The sequence below is a fragment of the Ambystoma mexicanum genome, chromosome 3q, assembly GCF_040938575.1.
Source record: "Ambystoma mexicanum isolate Mex_15411 chromosome 3q, UKY_AmexF1_1, whole genome shotgun sequence".
Classification (NCBI taxonomy): domain Eukaryota; kingdom Metazoa; phylum Chordata; class Amphibia; order Caudata; family Ambystomatidae; genus Ambystoma; species Ambystoma mexicanum.
Genome location: NC_090926.1, coordinates 834,499,603 through 834,516,833, shown reverse-complemented (window position 1 = coordinate 834,516,833; position 17,231 = coordinate 834,499,603). Strand labels below are relative to the sequence as shown.

The 17,231-nt window shown below is 46.5% G+C and overlaps 1 protein-coding gene across 1 annotated transcript in view; it reads right to left on the bottom strand.

Moving 5' to 3' along the window:
* STXBP4 (syntaxin binding protein 4) overlaps positions 1-17,231 on the bottom strand; it is a 775,907-nt gene that overhangs the window by 339,863 nt on the left and 418,813 nt on the right. Inside the window, exon 12 of the mRNA XM_069654926.1 lies at positions 13,512-13,688. Coding sequence (XP_069511027.1) covers positions 13,512-13,688 — 177 coding nt within the window. The remainder of the gene's footprint in view (positions 1-13,511; positions 13,689-17,231) is intronic.

Here is a 17,231-nt window from a genome sequence, read left to right as displayed (position 1 = left end):
TACTGGGGGGTGGGGGTGCTGGGAGACATGTGTGTGGGCCTGGTGGAGGGTTCCCTGCACTGCTGGGGGGTGGGGGTGCTGGGAGACATGAGTGGTGGCCTGGTGGAGCGTGCCCTGCACTGCTGGGGGGTGGGGGTGCTGGGAGACATGAGTTGGACATGAGTGGGGGCCTGGTGGAGGGTGCCCCTGGATGCTGGGGTGGGGGTGCTGGGAGACATGAGTTGGACATGAGTGGGGGCCTGGTGGAGGGTGCCCCTGGATGCTGGGGGTGGGGGTGCTGGGAGACATGTGTGGGGGCCTGGTGGAGGGTGCCCCTGGATGCTGGGGGGTGGGGGTGCTGGGAGACATGTGTGGGGGCCTGGTGGAGGGTGCCCTGCACTGCTCGGGGTGGGGGTTCTGGGAGACATGTGTGGGGGCCTGGTGGAGGGTGCCCCTGACTGCTGGGGGGTGGGGGTACAGGGAGACATGAGTTGGACATGAGTGGGGGCCTGCTGGCAGGTGCCCCACAGTGCTGGGGGGTGGGGGTGCTGGGAGACATGTGTGGGGGCCTGGTTGAGGGTGCCCCTGACTGCTGGGGGGTGGAGGTGCAGGGGGACATGAGTTGGACATGAGTGGGGGCCTGCTGGCAGATGCCCCACAGTGCTGGGGGGTTAGGGTGCTGGGAGACATGCGTTGTTGATCAGTAGTGCAAGGTGACATGTGGCTTGGCTGGGGGGCATGCCCATGGTGGATGGGCTGCCTGCGGGACATGAGCAGGGGCGCAGGGTAGTCCCCCGTGGTGTGGGCTGCCTGCAGGGGCCGTCAAGGTTGTGGAGCGTACACCTGGGAGGACCCACACGGCCAATTCACGTGTAGTACTCCCCGGAATACACGTACCCAGGACAATCGCGTGTGGAACTTCCCGCGCACCCCTGAAATACACATACCCTGCTGAATTTGCATGTGAAACTTCCCGTGCACCCCGAAATAGACGTACCCTGCAGGATTCGCATGTGAAACTTCACGCGCACCCCGAAATACACGTACCCTAGACAATCGTGTGTGGAACTTCCCGCGCACCCCTGAAATACACGTGCCCTGATGGAATTGCATGTGAAACTTCACGCGCACCCCTGAAATACACGTACCCTGTTGGGATCGCGTGTGAAACTTCCCGCGAACCCCTGAAATACATGTTCCCCGCTTGGCGTTTGCTGTTTGGCAGCCTTGTGAACTGGTCCAGGGTTAGCGCAGACATTTGCGATGAACTGGGGATTTTGATGGATTTTCCTTGCGCGAGGGCGTTCTTGGGGGCGTAACTGGCGCTGCTGCAGGGTCGCTGCGCCACTCTACGGCACGGCTGGTTTTGGAGGCTAAAATCCATGAATACGCTTTGCAATGAAATGGATTTTATCGCACGCGGCTGGCGCAGTGTATTGCACGGGGACACTGTGCGCCAGCCGCGTGCGCCACTTTTGTGCGAAATTCTATGAATTACCCTGTGAGTTTCTTTTGGTTATGGAGTCTAACAAACTCCATTGTCATCATCTTTTTACATTGTGACAAATAACACCTTCAGTGCAGTGGCACAGGGAAGTCTTACAGATTTCACCAAGGTTTAAATACCTTCTCTTGGACAAACTACTGTTTCCAAGAGCAGTAAAGTGAAATTGACTTTACTTACATTTGTAACTTTCTAGACCCAGCACACACTATCTTAGTATCCCTTTTGTCTAGTTTCTCATTTAATGTTTTTATGTTACCCTTTCTACAATTAATGGCTGACGGCAGCAGTTTACTTTTAACTACAATTGGAGTTTTTACCGCGGGCTGCATTCACAGCTGTAGTAAAGCATCCATGGGTGCCCATTTTGTCAAAATGACCCTGGTCCTCTTTTCTCGCCATTTCTTGTTGGAAAGGTCCTTCTTGAGATTTACTCTGCGTGCCAAACCAGGTTTGGTCCCTTTATTCTTTTTATCTTTGGCAGGATTCACAAGTGAAGCCCGCCTCTGGCCCCAGTATGTCTGGCAGGGGCAGAAGTGAGGTAGGTGCCCGAAACTCCCTGTGCTTAATCCCCTTGGTTACAGGAATGCACCCAAAGGTAATTGGGCGGCTGGCTGTCCGGCAAGGACAGCCGTCCTGCTGTGAGATTGACAGCTAGGCTGGCATGAATGGGAGAAACCTGCATAAAAGGCGAGGCTTTTTGGCTTGGAAGGCAGAGTCGACCACTGGACGAAGGAAACCGAAGATGAACTTGGAAGAGAGGCCTGCTGCAACTCCTGGACTGTTGGTTTGCCCGGTGAAGCCCTGATGCTGTGCTGAAGCTCCGAATTCGCCTTGACTAGAGAATCCCTGCAAAGACGACTTCTCCCCTTGAGTTGGTGGGACCAATTAACTCCAAAGTAAACTCGTTTGGGCATCCTCTTGAAGCTGGCTGTACTTCCACTGCTGCTGCTGCTGGAACCGAAGTGCCAGGGAGAGGAACACCAAATCGAGTGGATCGCTTTTAAGCCAGAGCCCAGCGCCAGGAAGATCTTCCGGACTTCCCTGAAGCAGGACTGACCAAGCCTGAGCCACCTCAACAGAGTGCTGAATCCCAGACACAAGGAAAGTCTGACGTGGTATCCGAGAACCGCAGTGTTGCCATTTGCTGTCAGACACGAGGAGCTGAAACGCTGAAGTGCCACTGAATTGAAGTTTGCCCTTTGCTTTCGTCGATTGTCCAGTGTGTTACAGGAGTCCCCAGAAGTGCTCCCTCTTGTCCCCACGACTGAGGCACAGGAACAAAAGGATCTGCAGAGCCATTCAGGAACAGACGCCAGCTGGAACAATTTCTTCTAACCAAAGGTACTGTACAGTCTAAGAGAACTTACCTTTACTTGTTCTCAGTTGAGACTTGTCTTGGTTGCTCCTGTAGAGTTGCTTGCATCTTCTACCCCTCACAAGCCTCCCAGTTTGTGACCCTACATTGATTCTACTTTTTCTACAAAAACTTCTAAAACAGTGTGCAAGACTTTTACTTACCTGCAAGAACTGCTTCAGCTCACCTAGACATTTGCCCAATTGACATTGGCTGTCCTGGTTCCCTGAATGCATCGTCTCTCCTCTGATTGTGTGTTGGTACCTTCCTTCCAGGAAAGGGTTAACTTACTTTGCTTTGGGGGATTCAAAAGTAATTAGCTGCTTAAGAATATTTGTGTGATCTCCTGTCTTATTCTAAAACCTCTTTACTTTGACACACATCTCAGTATTGATCTAAATGTACCCGTGATATATCAATGTCCACAGTGTCCTAGCTATTTAAGTCACCTGAGGGTGTAGGAAGTGTCTGTGTGCCATCCCAAATGAGTACTTGCTGATTTACAGAAACTAAGAGTGTGTAATTTGGAGTGTATTTGTGTGTTAATATTAAATTGCCCCTTTTGGAGAAGGCTTATTCAAACTGACTGTTAAATAACTTAATAGTTGTTTAATCAAGAACCCTTGTGTCTAAAAGTTTATTTGGATACTTGTCATTGTGAATCTCTGTGTCACCACCCTGCTGCTCACACTGACCCCTCTTGAGATAAGCCGGGCTGCTCAGCCACACTACCAACCTGTGTAGTACAGACTTATACCAAAGGTTGGGTCCTATTGCCAGGAGATCAAGGTTGCTGTAGTGCACCCAAGGGTACTGCACTAAATCTTGCCTAACAAGAAGTCTGCAAGGAGGTCCCTGTGCTTCATTTCTGTGCTCAACTGATGTTGGCTGCTTAAACTGGTACTGGTGCAAATCTACTGCCTTGACTTACTTGTTGCCCTTTGAAAAACGGGAGAACAGAACGTGAGCGTGCATGTGAGCTGAGAAGTGAGTTGACAAGTGAACAGTCTGCAGTCCACAGATTGCTGTTTTCTGCTTGGTGCTGCTCCAATTCATCATTGCGTGGAAAAGACAGTAAGTGCGGCCAAATAACATCTATAGCGCTGACATTACTCGACAACTGTTATTAACACACACTCGTGAATGTACTGTGTCTACACTGTTGTGTCACGCTGAGCTGACAGCTACTTCTCATTGACTCAATCTTTACTACCTCTAGGAACTTGAAATGTAGAGGTGTGAATTTGTGTGGCATATTTGTGCCCGGCTTGTCGTCTCCGCTTGCATCCCATTGGGTCCCTATCTATCCCCTTGCCTCTTAATTCCATGCCGCTCACACAACTGCTGTACTGTGTCCAAACTATGGAGCGGCCGGGTGATGGAAACTTAGACGGGACCCGTTGAGGCACATTTTGCCTAATATGGAATCTCTGGGTCTAGCTTTAGTTTCTGCTCTACACTTAGTCCTGGAATCTATACTGCGTCTGTGCGACAATATTAAAGACATTGTACAAGAAAATTCCTTGAAAATTGGTTACGTTGACCGGAATTTTAGGTTCTTATTGGACAGGCCAACTAACACCAATGCTAACTTAAACTACAATACAGACAACAATGAGAACATTATCAGCAATATCTGCAGGTTTTCCCCCCATGGGCCAGTGTGATGTGCACCTAGACAGAGTACCTGAAGCTGAGATGATTTCAATTGACAACATCTCCCTAAACTACAGTGAGCCACTGGACAGTCCCTCAGCACTACTTGACTGTTGCCCTTTGATGGATGGCACGTTATTATCGTCTCACCCCTTAAGGGTAGAGGAGGACTTAATAGAAGTGACGGCAACTGTTGAAGACTCAGTTCACCGTAATAAAGAGTCTATGACGTACGTGCAACCTAGGAAGCAGCGAAAAAGAAGGAAACTGCCTGAGAAGATGAAAACACAGAATCTACCTGCCCCGAATAACAATAAGAGGAAATCATTATTAAACTTTCTGCAGTCATTACCCGCAGAAGGGGCAATGACAGACTTGGCCTCTGAACTACAGGATCCAGGGGAGGATACCTCAGGGATTGGTCCCATGGAAAGGGACATGCAGAACATTAGATCTAAGAAGGCCATGAAAACCAGGCACACCAAAATTACAACCTTCCTGGACACATGGGGGGAAGTACTTTGATCCAAGAGGGGACCAGCCAGAACAGCACATTAATTAAAGACCACGCAAGTCCCCAACTACCATTAGTCATAGTATCAGCAGTAGACATGGCTCATAGTATAAACAACACTATCAAAGAGCCGGTCCCTCTGATTTAGGCAGACTCTGCATCACCAGAGAAATTCCAGGGGACAACTATTAGGTGGGAAATGATTACCCACTTAAAAAACGGTAATTTGCCTATGAAAAGAGGACAAATACTTCAAGCATTCCAGGCAATTCGCACTGTACGTGTTCTCTGTTCAGACGACATTGAGCACGTAGCATTTCCAGAATAAGGGGTGGAGGGATCAGTCAGTTATTTTTCTCCTAACTTTGTGGCGCAGCTGGTAAGGAAACGAACGCAACCTGTTGAGATCTCTTGGATATTACTTGTTTTAGCTCACTAATCACAAGCCATCTCTTCATTTCTGGTGACAGTAGACCCTAGCCAGAACTCCAGTACGAAACCGCAAGCCCAACAGCTTCAAGATCGCTTATTGGGGGTTACGGGCAGTGGTGCATCCAACCCGGGGCCGACGGCCAGTACATGCATCCAAGACTGGTATTGGTTGGAGGAAGCAATTAGGATGTTAAACAAATCTAAACTGTCTTTAAACATGATCCTTTAAATGTTTTTTCATGGAATACTTGTGGTTTTACAAATGTCGCCTGGGATTTTAGGGGAACCTTAGGCAGTGCCCATGTTGGACTACTGCAAGAAACAATGGCTGTGGGTGTTTCTGACTTGGAAGGATTTCACAAGTACTGTAAAAAAGCATCTAGAGTAGTGTTTGGGCGACCATCAGGTGGGCTAGCTATTGCTGTGGACCTAAATTTGTACTGTAAACACTATGAGATTGAGGTCCAACATGATGGTCTTTTAGCGATCGGTATCTGTATGGCATGTTTGTGAAGGTGTACTGGAACCTTGCATAGTGTAAACTCTCTAATTTTCATGTGGCTCTGGACATTGCACTTACTAACTGGCTAGAGAAGGGTCATCCGCACACGATAATACTGGGGGGAGACTTCAACTCTAGGTGCGCGGACAAACTCAAATGCAGGGACTGGGATACCAGGTTTTCTACCTCCATGCATAGTATCACCAATGCATGGATTTTGTGGGACCATCATCTATCGAAGTGAGACCTTGATAAGTGTCTGTCAAATGAGGTTAGCACTGGTTCGTAGGTCTGCAGACGGCACAGAGGGTGAAAAATCTTCTGGATCGACTACTTTTTATGTTTCTAGAACCCTACGTTCTTTGTTTGGCCATCTTACCTTTGGGTCAACTTCTAGCAGCGATTATTGGCCTCTATTTCTATCGGTATACAAACCACTTTAGTTACTTTTCAGCCGAGTGTTGCCTTGGTTTTTCCAGCAAGCAGCGGTCCTGCTGTTATGATATGATATGATATTTTATTTATATCGTGCTTGTACACAAGTGTTTCAGGGCGCAACCAAGCAAAGGGAGGGGAACAAAGGGAGAACAAAAAATAAAAACAACGATCTTACTAGACACAGTGACATTAAGAACGTGCAAGTGCATGGAGAAGGGAAAATGGGGAAAAGTGCGTGGAAGGGGGAGAAGTGGAAAGTGCAGAACAGAGGAGAGAAAAGAATAAGTTAAATACATTAATACATACAGGCAATGAAAAAGTGGTAGTGCAGCCAGCAAGTGGCAAGTGCAAGATTAGTCAGATAGGGTATATCCGATAAATACAGAGGAAGAGTGGGGGACTGTATGGGTACAGATACAGAACCCAGTGGAATGGGAGGGCCGGAGGCAGTGCAGGAGGGAGGCACGGTGAGCAAGTACCTGGGCCCGAAGGACAGAGGGTGTCTAGGTGCACAGTGGCAAGAGGGAACAACAGGTCAGCAGGGGAGAAGAGGGGCAAAGGCAGAAGCGAAGAGGAAGGTCTTGAGGTGCTTCTGGAACCAGAGATGGTTCTCCTCAAGTTTCAAGGTGGCTGGTAGGCTGTTCCAAAGGGAGGCCCCGGCCGAAGACAGAGATCTGCCCCAGATCGTTTCTTTGAAAAACAACTGACCCTGAGGGAGTTAGAGGTAGAGGAGTGAAGGGCTCGAGAGGGGAGGTATTTGCGGAGAGATAGTTGAAGGTATTTTGGACCCAGACCTGTTAGATGAAGCCCTGTGGCATGTATAACATGTACTGCCATTCTAAAGAACTTGACTCATAGGGCTGGTGTGACTAAAGGCAGCTTTTCAGTTTACAGCAATAACTCTACTTTAATTCAATGTTTAAAGGCTGTGAACGATAAAGGTAATTTTATCGGAGCAAAGAAGCATATCCACCTTTTGACAGAAGAGTGACAGAGGTAAAGAAAAGCATAAGAAAGACCCTTTGTGAGCTCGCTGGCCTTCAACACTTGGGGAAAAGTCTATGCTCACAAAAAAAAGCTATCCTTGCAAAAATCCTAAGCGCTTTATCAGATCCATAAGAATAAGAGTCCACATCAAGGAAAATCAAGTGGTATCACTGGTCAAATGCAACTGTGCAACTCCGATTATTAATGGCCATATTACCAAATCCCTGGACTTGATGATATGCCTGATCCCTGAGCATGTTTAGGTATCCTATTATGGGGCTAAGTACTGCTCACCCATTGGTGAACAAAGTTGTCTCTCCTCTATCTCGGGCAGACTTTGGTATCTGCTCTAGGGAGGATGATGACATTTTGTGAAATTTTGTGGGCCATAGGCAAGGCGAAAGCATCAAGGGCACCGGGTCCAGCTGGCCTTGCTCTTGTTGTCATTATGACGGACCAATCGGTTTTGCTTGGTCTCTTAAGGACCCTATTCCATCAGATATATGCGACTCATAGGGTTCCGCGTACGTGATTGGAATCCATCATCATTCCGATTTACAAACAGGGGAACAGCAGCAATCCCAGAAGCATTAGGCCTATCGCCTTACTAGATGCTACGAGCAAAATCTTTGCGTCTGTCTTATTAAGAGACATAAACCAGCTAATCTTGAGATTCACTATCTAGTCACGATATTAGGTGGGCTTTCGGTCTGGTATGGGGACCTTGTTTAATGCTACCGTGAAGTTGCATGTGTTGGTGGCAGTGAGAAAAAATGCGGTGGGTACTACCTACATGGCATCCATCGATATGTCGGGTGCTTTTGACACGGTCAGTAGGAACAGGTTATGGAACAAACTTGTTTCATGGAATATTCCACTGAAGATCGTCCAACTGCTCGCATTGCTCCATATTTGCATTGCTTTGACGGTTAGGTTGACAACGCAGGGGGCTGTATCGGACTCGGTGCCCACCTATGTTGGGCTGAAGCAGGGCTGTGTTTTGGCCCCTCCCTGTTCAACCTATATATCTCTGACATCACAGCCTTTGGGCCAAGGGTGTCACCTACCCTGTAAAACTGGGGGCCTTGAATCTAAATTGGTTGGCTTTTGCAGACAACCTTATTCTGTTTGACAAAACCCTGATTGGGTTAAAAAGGAAACTAAAGTTTTTTAAATGTATTCTATTAACCATTTGTTAGGCACTTATACAACAGAATTGTGTTTCAAAGCGCCACAACAAAAACACAGCCTAAAAGACACAATTGGAAGGTGCACAGTCGCTCAATGGAGAATATTTTGTCAATGAGTTACCTGGCTATGATTTGTCCAATACAACTTCAAAAGTCGCCTGGAGAGCCAATCTAAGAGGCAGATTTGAAACTTTGCTCTCTAAAATGAAGAGAATGTACACTCATTTGTGCAGGTATTCTCTTCTGCCTCCCATTAGTTTCTACCTGTCCAAGGTCGAACCAATGATTCTTTATGGGCTGGACATCCTTCTTATCGATATAGGCTGTTGCTTACCTACACCTTATAAGGCTTGTTTTCAAAGAAGACTTTGCATTTATCTACTTGATTCCAAATGCGGTCATTCGACATGAGTTCCGCTTAATTTCCTTGTCTAGGAGGGCTATTTGGAGGAAATTGGCAGAGTATGCCACATTTCTAAATCATCCTACGAACTCATTATACGAAGACCTAGGTACAAATATGTTGCATGGCTCGGCTGCATCCATAATCGACTTTAAAAAAAAGGATGGCCACTACTTTAAACTCGATAGGGTCTTCTGACGAAGAGTTGTCCGGAAGACCAGCAGTCACAAAAAAGAAGTTGATTATGTTTGACTGGTCCTAGAAGCGTATTCCATGTAGAAGGAATATGCTAGGTTCCCAAGAAAAAGAGGAGGAGACTTGCCCAAATATATCTACTTATTCCCATGTGCAAAGGTTCATTTGGTGCACATTCGTTTCCGTTTCAACCAACTTCCCACTTTGGAGCACAAGGGAAAGTAGGACAAGTGTCTGCAAGCCACTCACTGTAGGTTCTGTAATGATGAGAGCACAACAGAAACCATAAAACATCTAGTTCCACATTGCACTGCGTGGCAGATCTAAGACTCGTGCATCTTGGCCCACATGCTTCAAACACACTATTCTGGTCTAGGTTGATGTGGGGAAATGGAGTGGCACTGATCTTGGTACTGATTGACTTTTTACTGAACATTTTGGAAAACAATTGAGGATTTTTAAAATGACTAATGTAGTGTTTTGTAACACGATGGAATACGTAACTGTAATACCTTTTTATTGTATAAAATGTGAACTATATTCGTGAAAGGTTTATTTCATAAGTCAAAAGCACAATAAAACAAATATTAAAAAAATAAAAGCCTCATCTGAAGTGGAACTTTGAGGAACAAAACGCATCTTTTAATTTCAACGAATTACTGAGGACAAAAAAGTATATGTGACAAAAAAAGATCAGTCTTAAAATAAGATATATGTTTGCTCGCAAAAAAAGACTCCCATTGGGAATGGGAAGTACTTTTTTTCCCACTGAAAAATAATTTCTTTCCAACTTCACATAATAGGGAATAAAACACACACGCTTTGGAAGAGTTAAAGCAGCACATCCCCTTATCAGTTATGTTTTAAAAATTGACTAATAATAAAATGGCATGCACAGTTCAAGAAGAAAGGAACACACTTGGGACTAACATGTGGGCTTGGCATAGCCTTCAAACAAATAAACAGTAACATTTTATGAAGGTACCAGAAGGACAATTATGGGCAATGCTGCACGGGCATCCCAAAAGCGAGGCAGGGTAACTGCTGTTACCATCAGTGTTAGGCAGAAACCTGTGCAGTTCCCTCTGGGACCACTGCAAAAGATTTAAGACTACAGGTGTTTGGCAGTAAACCCACTTGGTAGCAGTCTGTACCACACAGATTCACTTGGTAGCTGTGGCTGAGCAGTCAGACTTCCCTCAAGAAGAGTTAGGCAGTATACAGAGTATTCACAATAGGTCAAAAGAACACAGTAGAACAAGCAAACACTGACCAGAGCTTGGTGTAAAAGAGATATAATTATTTTTTTTTAAAACACATCTAGTAAAACACACTGGCACTAATATAAAGCAGTTCAAAAACACGGTCACTAAAAGATATACACTCCCTTCAACGATTAGTTAGACAAGTCTTAAGTAAAGCAACACCTATTTTCAGACAGCGGTGAGCGCTTAACGAAGATGGCACTCTAATTAATCGGTTTACAATGGAGAGAAAGGCAGAGTAAAGATAGAAACAGATCCCAACACTTTCAGAAGAACACAGTAGGAGGAGAAGGCAGGTTAAAACCATAAAGTCAAAGTTAACAAGGCCGGACCCACTTTAAGAGGCTCCGGTCGCAATGTGCCCAAGGTCACATGGTTCAAAGTGCCCAAAAGTCTCGCAATCAGTTCAGAAAGAGTTGGACCAAAAGAAAGGGACCAGTTAGATGGTCAAGGCGGCCAGCCGTGTCCAGAAGGTTAAGGGATTATTATTACCTTGTAGCAATCTTTAGAAAGGGAGGACCTGGCGGACACGGTACCTTAAAGTGGTGAGAATACTCCAGCGGGGACAGTTGTTCCAGGCAGCGAGTGCAAGTCGGTGCTTCGTCCGGGGGAAGAGAGGATCTCGTCGGGGAGGAAGACAGGAGTCCGTTGCACTGCCAGGGAAGAAACCAGCCGCGGAGTTCTCAGTTAAAAGGAGCGGTCCTTTTATTCGCGGTCCAGTGGTAAGTGGCTTTCCGGTTGCCGGGGTGCTTGGCACGGGCAATTCGACCACAAGACGTCCTGGGATGCGAGGAAAAGAATGTAAACTGGTTGTGCCCACCAGTCAGGGGAAGAAGACTCTCCAGCCGGGAGATCTTCTCTGTCGTCGGGAAGTGGTGAGTCGGTTCCGCAGGGCTCCACCGGTGGTGTCGTCGTAGCAGGTCGGCTCAGCTTCTCCCTCGTTGGATTTTCAGGTCCTGTGGCGACTTCTAAAATTCCAGTCCCAAAAGCCCTGCTTTTATGCAGCACACCCCCATTCACTCAGCCTAGCTGTCAATCAAACATGCTAAGTGGTGAGCCGGCCGGCTCACCACTTGGGCCAATTACACAAGAGTGCGACTTGAGTTACCAAGGTAACTCAGTCCAGGGTGCCTAAACCCCCTCCCACACCCCCTGTGGTACCCAGACCGAGTGGCACCACTATTGAGGTCTTCTGTGGAGAAGCCCGCCAAAAAGTGGAACAAAGGGCTCGACTTGGGTTGGAGTCACAGAAGAGAACACAAACGCCATTTTAGAATCGAGTTCTGGCAAAAAAAAACAACCGGCGAATTAATATTAAATAAATAAACCAGCGGTATGTTCGAGGCTATGAGAATTAAATAATTAAAGTTGGTAGCCTCGAACAATGGGAAAATCCCATAGAGATATATTCGCGGTCGAATATAAAAAGTAGTATCCACTGCCACCAGCCAAAACTCGACTAACAGACCCCGGGGCAATCGAATTGCCCCGACCAGTACGTCCACAATATGATGGTTTGTACTGGTTTCTGTTCATAATTTGGGACTAGTAAAGCCAATGGTGACTTTACATGCCCTAGGAGACAGTAGTCAGTCCCAGGGTATGGAGTCTATGGTGGCGTGTCACATAGCCCATAAAACACATTAACAGTCAAAGGAACCCCTCAAATCATGTCCAAGAGTGTGAGGAAAAGAGACTCACTCTTGGCAGGAGAAAAAAAAAACTTAACAATCGGCAGCTGGGAGAGGGGCAGCCCCAACCTTACCTGTGCCTGCTCCTCTCTTCCCCCCAGCTACAGAGACACGCAGTCTCTGCAGCACAAAGACCCTTCCTCCAAACACCAAGGTGCTAAGCACCATAAGGAAACCAAACGTCAGGCAGGGCCCAGGTTCAAAGACCTGCCCCCACCAGGGGGCCAGACAGTCGGCTATCCGGCAGGGGGCTGCGACAACAGCAGCCCCCAAAACATACATAACAAAGACGCAGGGCCTCCCTGGGTCCTAGAAATAAGAGCAGCATGCTCTGAGTAAACACAATCTGTTTGTGGACCCTGAACAGGGACCCAAACAAACAGGAGGTTCACTGGTTACTCAGTGTCTTCCAAATCTTTTTTGCTTCTTTACCACAGAACCCGCCCACCCTACAAAAAGGGTAGAAGAACAAAAAGAAGTACAAGGCACTGTACGGTGCCCACAACAACCCGTGGGACACAAGAAGGCGGCACGGGTCAGAGGGGGTAACCTCAGGACCCGGTGCCCAAAAGTATGATACCATTATGATATGTGATATTGTGTATTGCCATAACCCATATCTGTACAATAAAATCCTACGGCCTTTTATTGCCAACACTTGACACAAGTTGTGAGCCTATCATTGTGGGAGAGGGTTTGGTGGTCGGCCAATACTAATTCATGCATATGGGTTCAGCAGTTATTGATGAAAGAGAATAATGAGAGCAGGGAAAGAACAGGACATGCAACTAGCGTGTGAATAGCAAGGAAAGAAAGGAGTCATGGCTCGGAGGGAGGGTGGGGAGCTGATGGCAGGAGTAATCATGGAAGCATTGGGAAAATCAGGAAGGCAACAGTTGAGATTACATAATTTACGATTAAAGGTGCAATGAAAAATAAACTAATGAATGCAACGGAGCGTCTTGGCAAAGAACGGGGCAACAGGTGGGAAAAGGATGAATAACAACACAAAAAATGTATAACGCCTGCCCAAGATTCGGAAGGTAATAAAATGTGATGGCTACACAATTTTTCTTTAGTTTGTTGTTTCCTCATGATTCACGCAAAACATATTTTTGGACTGTGATTCAGTAATTCCGTTTGAATGTGCAGATCTCGGAAGACCAGTGTTCAATTCACGGGCCTTTCTACGATGATCAATGACCCATATTTCTTCTCGTCTCTTCCTTTTACCAGTGTACTCCTACATGGTAAAGGGAAGGGTCAAGGCACCCTTTCGCTGAGCATCAGTCAGCATGCTGAACATTACAAGCAAAACAGTGACCTACTTTAAATGAAAACAGGAACATGGCGAGAAGGGGGCTACCATGGCAACTGAGAGGCAGGTGTCTTGCTTACCTTGTTTTGACCCGAATGATCGCCGAGCTGAGCTTTTAGGTCTGAGATTTCATTCTCTAGGAGGCCGATCACTTCCTCATAGTCCATCTCCATGCCACGCGCTTGCCTCTGGGCAGCTTCCGCCAGATGAATCCGGCTTCGTAAAGCTTTCGTTTCTTCCACTGCTGCCTTAGACTCCTAGGAATTAGCCAAAGGATATGTCAATTGCTGTACATCAGCAGCAGCTACACTACACGCTAATGTTTCCTTATTATGGGTTATCAATTAACAATACACACTCGTGTTCATAGTATTTATTGTATGTAAGTGTGCACAAGTGCGAACAACGGGAAAGTCATTTGGATTTGAGTCTAGATTAAATAAAGCAATATGTCCTCCTCTCTGAAACCATCAGGCAGCTATCTTGTGTTTGAGTCCTAAGAGGTTTGGTGCCTTAAATATGGTGTCTGGACTGTCTGTTTCTAACTAGGCTGATACTGAATTCACTGCCCTTTGCCTTTATTTCAGTGTAATATGTACAATCCTTGTAAGAACAGGAACGCTTTTTAAAAACGTCCTCAAACTGCATGATTTGCCATTTTAAACATATTTATTGACCCCTTTTAACAAATCCCAACGAAGGAAATTTCCCACAAAAACTGTCGTGGGAAATGTAATTTTCGTAGGACATAACTAATCAATTTTTATTTTCTCGTTGCAGTACCTTCTGTGGACATGCTAGGCTTGTCTTGGTTTTACTAGTCCTGTATTAGATGGAGGAGTCAGCAAAAAGTTATCCCCAGCCTCGTTTCCTTTGCACTTATATGTATGCATTAACTCATTGTTGGATACCGATGGCACAATTGCTAAAAACAGTGAGATCAAAAAGGAACCCTTGGTTGGGAGGAGTAGGTGCATATGGATCTATTTCAAAGGCACTGAATGCTAAAGACTAGGGGTGAAAAGTGGAACGTGGTGAGGCATGAGACATGAGGGATAACAGGATTGTGCAGATGCTAATCAAGGTCTCCCTGGGTTTTCTTAATCTTGAGGTATAGTTATTTTTGCAGCACCTCGTCCTTCTGGTTTCGGGGTTGTGTGTCCATTTCCTTCCTTGCTCACTTTACATACCTAGATTACTCTATTCTTTAGACTTGCGCTACAACCACTCCACCCCCTTATTCCTCTCCTCTCAGCAAAACTCTCTCCTTACAGGAAGAAGTGAGCAGGTGGCTGCCCCAGAATGCTATTGAGAGGAATCCCTCAGAAGAGGGTGACCAATGAGTCCACTCTCAATTCTCAGTTGAGAAGGATAGAGCAGGCCTCCATACCATCCTAGATAGTTCCGTTTTCAACCTTTCTTTTTAGATGGTAACATCAGGGCAGAGCCTATAGATGCCTAAGTGGAGTAAATTTACATGGTGCATATTCTGCACTGCCATTTTGCACCTGCATCAAAAACTTTGGCCATCCTCTATAGGCAGCCTTCATTTTCCGTTCAAAGTCCTCCCATTTGGGCTCAGCCAATCTGCAAAAGTTATTGGCATGCTAATGGATACCATGGTGCATACAATTCGGTGAGCAGAAGGGGTTTCAACTCTATCCGTACCGGCAACAGGGGTCGATCTGAGGCTCCTTGCTCTCAACAAGTCCCGTAAGCCTGACAGAAGGTTTTCTCCTTCATCTTCACTATGGATTTGTCCCACAATTGGAAAATTTGCCACTTTATCTCTTGTCAGAGAGTGTTTTATTATTGGCTTTTCTGTGCGACTCCCGAGTCATTAAGGCTTTCCTGGTTCCAAAGAGGTTTGAAGCTATTTTGGACACTTAGTCCCATTACCTATTTTACTTTTGCAGAAGCTTCTGTGGGCCTTGCCGTTGTGCTTGCCAGTGGTTCCTTTTGTACGGCTCAAATAGGAACCATATAGCTTCACTTAGCAGCATCTCTGGGACCTACACAGCAAACCCCAATTATAACTAGAGTCCCTCTTGATTTGAAGGAACTAACTAGTGGCCATATCCTGCGAACCTATAGTTATGGCCTCCATTCATCCACACAACCCTTTGACGTCTCGGACCACGGTGCTGAGTCCTCTGGATGAAAAGCAACAATGGGTCATCTGCGAGTGCGCAATCTCTGATCTCAGTGATCCAGAAGTTACAGATAAACACACACCATTTCTGCCTGGCTTGCATGACCATCATGTCACAATGTGATGACTATATAAACAAGCAGGAGCATCAAATCCCTGCTGCCCCACTTTAAACTTGCTCCTTAATTTTAGAAATGGGCTTTTTTCTAACTTGCAATTCATCTGGCTGGAAGCTTCATGTCGAAGCAGACTCAATGAGCAGTACACCCTACTCCATTCTCCTATGGTGGGAACTCAGCAACCTGGTTTTGTCAGAAATCTTTCAGACATGGAGCCATCCACTGGTGGACCTCTTCACCACATACAAAAATGCGCAATATCGCCTTTTTCTCCCCAGTGGGCCATTGGGAGAACTCTCTTGAGCATGACTTTCTCATTCTTTAGGAGGGCAACTTTCTTTACACCTGTCATCACGACGGAGGACACACTACCCCACAATACCTCAACTTGTCAATCTTATCCCTGGATATTTCACCTTTCATCAACGAGAGCTTTCTGACAATAATTTGTGAATAATAAGGTTTATCTTCAAACATTCCACTTGCGCTCAATATAATAGCAAGTGCTTTCTGCTGCTGGCCCTTGGAAGTACGTGTCCACCCTCTTCACTCATCTGTGGAGAATGCCCTAGCTCTCATTGGGCATTTAGAAGAATCATTCCTGAAACTTGAATCTTGTGCCTCCAATCTCTCAGCGATATGGGCCTAACTTAATGCTGGTGATTCGCAATCCTCTCTGCAGAATGTAGTGGTTACAAAATGCTTAAACAGTTTCTTTTGACTCTTGCTGCTAGTACAGAAAACACATATGCAATGACGTTGCCCTCTTTTCCTCCATCACTCTGGCCACCCTTTTAAGACCTTCAAGCCCCTCCAACCTGTGAGGCAAAAATCTAAGGGTCATCTTCGACTCCGCGCTCTCCTTCACCCCTCACATCATGGAACTTACAAGTACCACCTCCAGTTTCAGCCCCTCAGAAGCATTCTTCCTTTTCTCACCTTACCCCAGAAGATCAATGTCTGCAGAGTGCTGGTCCTCTCCTGGCTGGACTACTGCAACAGCCTCTTTCTCAGTAACCCTCTTTCCTCCCTTCGCCCCCTCCAGCTAATCCAGAATAGGGCTACAAGACTTATACTTGGCCTCAAGCCCAGGGACCATATCTCTCCAGCCGGAAAATATCTCCACTGGCTCCCGGTGGCTTCAAGGATCAAATTCAAGAGCCTCTGATTCATCCACAAGGCCTTTCTAGGGCCTAACACCACGCTATATCCAACTTCCTCTCCCTAAATACTCCCCTGTTAGAGCCCTACGCTGCTCTAATTCCAATTGTCTGACTGTCAAACACTTTTCCAAGCAGAGAGTAGGGGGCAGGTCTCTCTCCTAGGCTGGTGTCTCCGTTTGGAACCGCCTCCCTGCCCTATCAGACTTGAGCCGGACTTCCTTAAATTCCGGAAACTGCTCAAAACTCTGCTCTTCTCTACCTCTTTCAATCCCCTCCTAATCACCCCACCCACTGCTGCTGTGAACGGTGGCCTATTCCTTATGAATCTTACTGGACTGCAGGCCCTTCCTCCCGGTCAATACCAGC